The sequence below is a fragment of the Actinia tenebrosa genome, unplaced genomic scaffold (genome assembly GCF_029948245.1).
Source record: "Actinia tenebrosa isolate PJP-AT-01 unplaced genomic scaffold, QUT_ActTen_1.0 PGA_scaffold0__85_contigs__length_37466705, whole genome shotgun sequence".
Lineage (NCBI taxonomy): Eukaryota > Metazoa > Cnidaria > Anthozoa > Actiniaria > Actiniidae > Actinia > Actinia tenebrosa.
Window position 1 is genome coordinate 27731067 of NW_028292569.1, and position 9672 is coordinate 27740738.

Consider the following 9672-nt stretch of genomic DNA (forward strand, 5'->3'; position numbering starts at 1 on the left):
CCCTGGTCCCTCTTTCCTTCTCCCTATCCCTCTTATGGTAGGCCCGTAAAAAGGTTAAAACTCATTGGATTGAATTCGAATAGAGTACAGAGACAAAGAATGGCAGCAAGGACACACAAGCAAACATTGGAAAGCCCACTACGAAAATAACTACAAAAGTGACTACAAATGTATTCTTACAATATACAATTCTACATACTTTGAAATAATCTAGGTACAAGTCATTGCTTGGGCTTCCCGTGGACAAAGTAATCACTGTTTTAGGCTCCCTGTGCATCCTTTGACCGCAGTGGGTTGGTAAGTAGCATGTCCGCTGTCTAGTAATTTTTGCAGGCGCCAAAACTAAAAACAGAAATACAACTTATTTATACAATTAACTGGGAAAAAGGCGTTTGAAAATCCTTTTCTATACAAGTTTTCGAAAAAGTAACAACTTCCAATGCTTTAAGACAAAGTCTTGATCATCGTCTTGGCATTTTCTGCTCCAAAAATCCGCCAAAATGATGGAACTATCCTTGAACCGATGTGACTACTTGCAGGTGTGTGACAAATTTTGATGGCCGCCAGAAAGAAATATTTTATGGTAAATTGCGTTATGGATTTGATTTATTGGTGTCTTTTCAATGCTTTTCTATACTAGGTTGGGGTCACATCGCCTAAAACTATGAAGCTGTTGTCGTCTGGGGGCAAGAGAAGCACGCAAAAGGTAAATTAGTAAGGTCTCTCTGGTTTCCAAGGTAAACAAATTCATCCCTTTTACATAGTGGTCCACACAAAATGTACTGGTTTTCTCGGTGACACTAATAATGCAATCATTTGAATGTTACCCGGAGCGCAATTCATACGTTGTACTGGTTTCAGATAATGTGGATATACAAGAAAGCCTCAAGATCAAGGAGCAATGAACTTAAGAATAGTTGGAAAATTCCATTTCTCACTGAGAAAGGGATGATATTTTTTTTGTATTCCGCATAGTTGAAGGTTGCTGGATTTAGGACTACCTACTGATCCTACATTTTTAGAACAGATAAATAGCTAAAAACTAGTGTGAGCTGCGTCAGTGTTTCTAATAAAACAGTAATGATAAAAGGGTAAATTTTACGCTGTGAAAAGACGTTTCTGACGCTACTGATGTTTCAGACTCTATTCCTTCATTGGAGTAAAAGAGTATTTTTAGAATGTAAACACCCTCTTGATGTCATCTTAAAATGAAATCAGTATTTGACCTCCTCCCCACCCCTCCCCCCACCCGTTTTCATCATGATAGCAGTCCCCTGTAGTACTCATTTACATATTAGTCTTCCGCTGTCATATTTACTTGATGTTTTCATAATTATCCCTAGGTTGCTATTGCTGACAATGATGGTGTATTAACCTGCTTTGGTATGAAGAAAAAGACATCACAGGTTTATATAGATATAATTTTTCAATAAATTGAATTTTATTATTTATAAATATATATTTTTATTTATTTATTTTTTTTAAATATATCAAATCCAATCACTAATTTTCTGTTAAGTTGAAGACTCATCTTTTTTGATATTTGTGCTAGCACAATCTAATTTGTGTTCTCTGTTGTTGTTTTATATTTTAGATTGTTTTCAAGACACTGCCAACCTCACCTATAACACGGCTTTGCCTGGGTGGACTAGATGGTCCCTCAGTAGATAAAATATTTGTCACATCAGGTGCTGAAGTGAGAGGCTATACCAAGAAAGGAAAGCAGTTCCTAGGCTTTGATACCAATCTGACCGAAAGCATACAGTCCATGTAAGTAATGTGATCAGGAGTCACTTTAGGGAATACAGTCAATTCAAAAAACGTTGTCGTCGACCGGCTCAAGCCTACGCGACTGGACCGAAAGGAATATGGGTAAAAACCACTGAAGCGGTTAAATATTCGTTCTGAATTAATCATTCCCGCTAGTAATAAGATAATAATGGCGAGAAACAATCCATCAAATGCATGTCTTCAGGTTTAGGGAAAGAAAAACAAAGTAGTTATGATTCAGTTCACAATTCAGAAAATATGAAGGCATTAAAAAAAACGTATCCTTCAACACTTCCCGCTCGCCTACGAAGGTTCGTGCTTTAAACCAGGTATAACTAGTAATATGAGGTATAACTAGTAGTATAACTATAACAGATAAAATTATGGAGTCAACTTAGCTTCAATGATTACTACCCAGAGTTCCTTTTGGTCCAGTCGCGTAGGCTTGAGTTGGTCGACGACAACATTTTTTGAATTGACTGTATATAAAGTGTATCGTGGGAATAGGTTACAAGGTAATGAATGGCATATTTAAGAACAAAGCCATGTGTGAAGGGAAATTGGCATTCTCAGCTATCTCAAAGTATTTGAAGAAAATAAGCAGGTTGCAACCCTGAGGGAAAATGTTGCATAGTGATGGAACACTGGAATGTCTTAGCAAAATTGAAAAGTGAACAAAAAATGAAGGAAAGGTTACAATAATATTGTACAAATTTATACATAAATGCTTGCATCTCAGCTACATGTAGCTTTATCCAATGAGAGTTTGGTACATCTCTGGAGACAGAAGCCTTATACAGAAGTATAGCTAAGCTATTCAAAGATCAGTATAGCTTGTTTATAATAGTTTACCTGATCTACATATTCCACTTGTTTTTTCTAGGCATGTTTATGAAGCAGATCTTTTTCTGTGTGGCAATTATATCTACAATCACTACAAAGATTGCAAGGATGAAAACTACTTTCTCTCAGGAGATAAAATCAATGATGTTATTACCCTACCTCCAAAAAGGTCTGTAGTATACCCTTTAATTTACTACATTTCATGTTTACGTAGTCTAACACTGTTCATGGTATTGATTGGAAATAGTACATGAACGTTTGAATGGACATGGATATACATAGTACTTACTATTAATAGCTGTAGTAATATTGTGTGGTTCCAGAATATATCTATACCCACCCACGGAGGAAGCTTTAAGCTTTAAAATTTCTTTTTATGAATGTGTAGTTCCAGAAAATATCCACATCCCACCAATGGAGGAAATTGGAGATTCTGGGGGGGGAGAAAGAACGAAAGAGGAAGATCAAAATTACAGAGTCTGTGGAAGAAAATTGGAAGTTCTGGGGGTACGGGAGTCCACAGCTTTTATATAATACCCGTTAAGGTGGGGTATGGATACTTTCTGGAACTACACATTATAATACAAATTTATCCATTTTTTTTATTCAAGAAATGGTGAGCAGTTTCCTATACTTGCTTGTCAAGACAGAGTTCTCAGGGTGTTGCAGGTGAGTTATTATTTTTATCACTTTATTTGTATAGTCACTTCCCTGCTAGCAGAGTCTCTCCTCTTTCTCTCCCTTCTTTTAGGCATAGAGGAGGGAGACTCTGCCGATGTAGAGCGTTTCCTTTGATACACCGCCATCCACGATGGTGGACGAAAGAAACCAGTTTTAAAACCGGTTCTTAACCAGGTACATGTAGTGCGCATGAGCAAATGTAACACAACATGGCGTCAAACCTTTTTTTGACGAGAGTGGCTGTCAAAATCATGACAGCGTTGCTAAGTTATGCCACGCAGGCACGACAAGTATATCATCCTACATCGGCAGAGTCTATTTTCTCACAACCAAAACAAAAGGAAAATAGACTCTGCTAGCAGGGAATATAGTCACTTACTGATAGAATGTCTTACATTTCAAAATAAAGTAATACTACATCTTCGATATCCTCTTTCTAACAGGATTCAGATTTGTTGTACGAGGTAGAAGTTGCTGGTCCTCCTCTTGTGTTGGCTCTTGGAAATGGCAATGGAGGTAGCTTATAAAACGACATATTTTGATCGATGTTAATTATAGCTAATATTTATCTATCTGGTCTACCTTAATTATTATGACTTATTTGCTTAATTCCAGGTGCAAGCAGAGAGGATGTCATCTATGGAACATCAGATGGCAAGATAGGACTGGTGCAGATAGGAAGGTATTTGAAATATAAACGTCATAATTATGAGGAGATTTTAGTGGCCAGTAGTAATATCATGGAAGGCAAATTGATAGGATAGACTAGAACATGAGGGGCGAGATCACTACCACTATGTATGCTTATTACCAAAGATAGCATAGACTGTAATATGAGGGGTGAGATCACTACCACTATGTATGCTTATTACCAAAGATAGCATAGACTGTAACATGAGGGGTGAGAGCACTACCACTATGTATGCTTATTACCAAAGATAGCATAGACTGTAATATGAGGGGTGAGATCACTACCACTATGTATGCTTATTACCAAAGATAGCATAGACTGTAATATGAGGGGTGAGAGCACTACCAATATGTATGCTTATTACCAAAGATAGCATAGACTGTAATATGAGGGGTGAGATCACTACCACTATGTATGCTTATTACCAAAGATAGCATAGACTGTAATATGAGGGGTGAGAGCACTACCAATATGTATGCTTATTACCAAAGATAGCATAGACTGTAATATGAGGGGTGAGAGCACTACCACTATGTATGCTTATTACCAAAGATAGCATAGACTGTAATATGAGGGGTGAGAGCACTACCAATATGTATGCTTATTACCAAAGATAGGATAGACTATTATATGTTTTCCTTTGTTTAAATAATGTGTCATTTACCATTTTGTTGTCAGAAATGCACCCAGTCACAAGTGGGAGATTGCCAATGAGAAGAGGAATGGAAGTGTTCTGGCACTTGAGATGTATGACATGACAGCGGATGGTGTTGCCGATGTTCTAATTGGCCGTGATGATGGTCTTGTGGAAGTGTTTGGTTTTGACGAGATGGAAGAACCTGTTCAAAGATACTCACAGGTATGTACATTAATTTAAATCTAGATATTGCATATATTTTCGATTATCTTATAACAAATTTAGGTTACACATTACTCTTTTGACTTTGCACTCCCAAAAAAATGTCATGGCAAAGCTTATAAAAACACATGCATTTTATAAGTGATATTGTTGAATGCAGTCACATGATTTTGCATCGGTTGTGTCACTTATAGGCATTAAGTGAGAGTGTGACATCAATCTGTGGAGGATGTGTAAACACTGGTGGCTATGATGAAGTAGTAGTGGGTACCTATGCTGGATGGGTGGTAGGACTGACTACAGAACCTCAGCAGAAGGAAGCAGGACCTAGTGTTGCAGAGCAAGAACCAGTCAGTGACGAAGCACAGGCAAAAATCAATAGCTTGAGGTAAGGGTCCGACTTGTATGACCATAGTCCATGAGTGTGACTAGTAGCACACTTAGGAGCCACGCCCTCTCACCTCCTGCTCCTGCTAGAAGCTCTGGTGCCTTCTTCAAATCTAACTTGTCTTTGTCTGTGTGTTTTTGTTTAGAGAGGATATTGAGATGCTTCAACAGCAAGTGCTCAAAGAAAGAGAAAAGTATCAGTACACTGCTCAGTCGTCATCAGCATTATCAGCAATCCCACAGTTTGCAATCAATGATAGATTTGCACTTAACAGAGATGATGCTAGCTACACCTTGAGCATTGAAGTACAGATACCTATTGATAATGTTTTATTACAGGTGAATATATAAAAAAAATTATGATATTCGGCAATTATTATTGCAAGGGAATAGATGTATGGGCTTACTATGGTATTCCGATGGGAATGCTGAAATCCATTCTATCATTACTTTTGTTAGTATTTTCATAACATTATCACTGTTTATCTTGACAGAGTGATGTTCCTATTGATCTTCTGGATGTTGACAAAAATTCTGCTGTGGTGAGCTACAGTGCTTGCGACGTGGAAGTAAGTAATAGAAACCATCAAAATGAGAACTGTCATGTCCATTCATCATTGCAATTGCAATGCAACTGTAACTATCAATATAATAAAGTTAGAACAAAGTGCACAAAAAAAGGTTTTTTAAATTGATTTGCAAAAATTTTAATCTTCCAAATCAATATTACGTGTTACTGTATTTTTCCTTGAAAATTTTAAATTTAGATTTTTTTAACATTATTATTTCTTCCTAGAATGGCAACTATCTTTTGGCAACTTACAGATGTCAAGCCAATACAACTAGACTGGAACTCAAGGTCTATTATTGTTTTTTTTTTTTGTTTTTTGTTTTGTTTGCTTTTCTTTTCTGATTATTTCATCTTCATTTTACTTTTCCCATTATTTCAGTTTCCTTTTATGCAATTATTCATCTTTTTCTTTTTCGTCATTCATTTATTTATCTTACTCAATATTTCCTTTTCCTATTGTTAAATTTAATCCTTTTTTATGTCAATTGATAAACATTTTAAACCCAATCATCCATTTTTGTAGATACGCTCCATAGAAGGACAGTTTGGGACACTACAAGCATACATCACACCACGTATTCAACCAAAGACATGTCAAGTCAGACAATATCCTATCAAACCCCTCTCTCTTCACCAGCGTACACATGTGTTTAATGAGGACAAGTAAGTCTGCTTAATACTATTTTCTTTTGCATTGAGATAAATAGTTGTACATCTTTTTGAAATAATAATTTCTATTTATAACTTTTTTTCAAGACCAATGAATTCCCTCAAGCTGACTGGTCAGTTCAGCTTAGCCGAAGTTCACTCATGGGTTTGCTTCTGCCTTCCAGAGGTTCCTGAAAGGTAAGGCATGTCAGGGGTGGTAGGTTAGAAATAGTAGGGGGGGTATCTTTCAATGCCCCCACCCCCACATAAAAGTCCTCATTCTGAGCATTTCATTATGCAAAACATTGCATACCGTAGTTGTCATTGAACAACTTTCCATATCATGACATAATTTTCTTTAATAATTCCCTATTTTAAATTAAAACCTGGTCCTAAACATTTAGTGAAATCGATTCACAATAAGGTGTCAATATAATGGCCATGCCCAGGGAGTGTACTCGGGTGGGTAACATGACAGGGAGGTTCGTTCACAGAGTCTCCGAGTTCAATTTTTGTATCAGGAAATTATTTGAAGAGCCTGTCAAATTCAATAAATCAGTTTTGAAGTATTTAAGTCTTGTATTTTTTTGGATCAGAAACTTGGATGCCATGCATTTTTTGGGTGTAAAATTTCAGGTTTGAGTATTTTTTTAGGGTTGCAATATGAAGCTTTGTTGGACCCCCCTGTCATGTTACCCACCCAAGTACACCCCCTGGGTGGCCATGTTTATTGTCTATTAAGTATAGTACATGATTGAATTGTTTTACTCTTTTACAGGACACCGGCTGGTGATCAAGTGACTTTTCATTTTCTTTCTACCTTTCTGGACACCCAGCTTGACTGTACTTACAGGTAAGTCTTTATATTGCCCTGTAAAAGAGGCTAAACCTGTTTAAATAAGTTTGTCTGTAGTCATTAAAAACAGCAGTATGCATTGAATGAGAACATTGACTTGATTCATGAAGTATTAAAAACAGCAGTATGCATTGAATGAGAATATTGACTTGATATATGAAGTATCTTTGAGTTTTTTCCTAATTCTTATTTTGTTTTTAGGAAAGGAGAGGCTGTCTTCAGGTCTGACAACATCTCTACCATCTCTATTCTCAAGGATGTACTGACTAAGGAAGCTACAAAACGGAAAATCAACTTGAATATATCTTATGGTAGGAATAACACTCGGGTATCAAAGAAAATGAACCCCAATTTTCTTTGATTTTTTAGATCACCATAATAGTCTAAATTCTTGTCTTTTCCTTTTGTAGATTTGAGTGAAGAGTCTGTGGTTCATACTCTAAATCTCATTCATCCTAAATTGGAATACCAGTTATTGTTGGCAAAGAAGGTGCAGCTTATTGATGCTCTTAAGGTTTGTACTGACCTTTTTCTTATATTTGTCTTATTTGATTAAATTTTTACACCTACCAATCCACCCATACAAATCATCCTTCCATTAATGCATCTCTCCATCCATTCATTTCTTCCTTCCTTCCATTGTTCATCTATCCATCCATCCATTAATTCCATTCATTCATTCCTTTCATTCCATTCATACATTCATTCCCTTCATCCATCCAATTGTTCATTCATTCATTCATTTCCTCTATAGATAGGTTGCCAATACATTTGGTACCTCACAACTCATGGTTCCATCCATGCAAACATCCAGGCAAACATGCTGATGGACTATTTACTTAGAACTATCATTACTTATCCATTAATCTTTCCATTCATTTTTTTTCATTCCATTTCCTCAAACCAGGAACTACAAGTACATGAGAATGACCTCTCTTTTTTTGCCCCTGAGTACCAATCTATTTTAGGTAGGTTTGTAAAACCATCCTTTATTCTTTTGTCATGACATTTATTATGGCTTCCCTGTTTGATTCATGTGATGTTGCTTGGTCTTTCAGAGGAAGCAGATAAATTACAAGCAGAATACAAAAAGCAGCCATGTCATCTTGAACGACTATATGGTAACCATAATTGTTCATGTTTTACGTCTCACAACCCTTGCATGTTCATATTTTTATTCCACTTCTCAGTTAAATGTAATTAAAATTGTCATGCTTCCTGCTCAAAGTACAGTAGTATTTCTTCCATTCAGTGGTTTCCATTCAGTACATTAATCTTTCTTACTAAACCTTATCACCATTTCAGGGATGATCACAGATCTGTATATTGACAAGTTCAAATTCAAGGTAAGAAAAAATGCTTCAGCATATTGTGACCAGTAAAATTATAATAACTATTTTAATTTATAACACCTTTTTGTTGGGGAAACTTTTTGAAATAATGATAAGCAAACGATCTTTGAATACTTCCCAGCCAAAAAAAAAAAAAAAAACATAAATAAAAAAAATTGTCTTATTTCAAATGTTGTAGCCTGTCAAGTTTGAATGTACATAATAGTACGTTTTGGTTCAAATACTTTACCTTAACGACACACAAGCTTTTGATAATAAAGATAATGTACTTAATTTTAATACTTCTTACAAAATGATAACAGAAAACAAAAATATCCCTTGTACTCAATAAGTGCTCTGACAGCCTCAGACAGATATATATATATAAAATATATATGCTCTAGTTTGACTCATGGTAAATGGTAGGTTAGGTTGAATTGGTCGTTGAGGATTTCTGATATTTTGATAAAGTGATGACTCCAAGGTCTTTGTCATTTCAGGGAATGAATGTGAAAAACAAAGTCCCAATGTTGCTGGAGATTCTCGATAACTATGATTTACAGAACCTATGTAACTTCTTTGAATCCTGATTTGAAACTGGTAAATAGTGAGGAAATTGAATCTCTGTCAGTGTTTGTAGACTTTCCCTGGATTCAAGACAGAACTGACAAAGAAAAATAAACAAACAAATAATAGAAAGAATAAAAGGGAGGGAGGGAGGGAGGAAGTAAGGAAGAAAGGTAGAAAGTAAGTAAGTAAAGAACTGTAACTTATTATGTTTTCATGTAGATTTTTGACTGGTTATGATATTCTAGTCAATTAACTGTAAGTCATCATTAGGCTTGTCATGCTGTACACACAGTACAGCTCAGAGTAGTAGTATATGGTCAGGTATGTATATATTAATGACAATCAATAAAGAGCCATGTGGGCATGTCATTGCTAGATCCCTTTCATTTTTTTAGATGTTATTTTATTTTTGTTACATTCTCTTAACAAAAATCAGATTGTTTTTACTAGGTGACCCCGTGGGTA

The 9672-nt window shown here is 35.8% G+C and overlaps 1 protein-coding gene across 1 annotated transcript; it reads left to right on the top strand.

The window, feature by feature from the left end:
• Positions 1 to 345: 345 nt before the first annotated feature.
• LOC116305782 (BBSome complex member BBS7) lies at positions 346 to 9584 on the top strand. Its single transcript, XM_031715754.2, has 22 exons — positions 346 to 539; positions 641 to 706; positions 1344 to 1406; positions 1595 to 1770; positions 2654 to 2782; positions 3225 to 3282; positions 3738 to 3810; positions 3910 to 3976; positions 4664 to 4844; positions 5039 to 5232; positions 5378 to 5570; positions 5726 to 5800; positions 6028 to 6090; positions 6326 to 6465; positions 6559 to 6648; positions 7229 to 7303; positions 7508 to 7617; positions 7717 to 7820; positions 8214 to 8274; positions 8365 to 8427; positions 8612 to 8652; positions 9138 to 9584. The coding sequence occupies exons 1-22, from the start codon at positions 501 to 503 to the stop codon at positions 9225 to 9227; spliced, it is 2151 nt and encodes a 716-aa protein (XP_031571614.1). The 5' UTR covers positions 346 to 500; the 3' UTR covers positions 9228 to 9584.
• Positions 9585 to 9672: the final 88 nt, after the last annotated feature.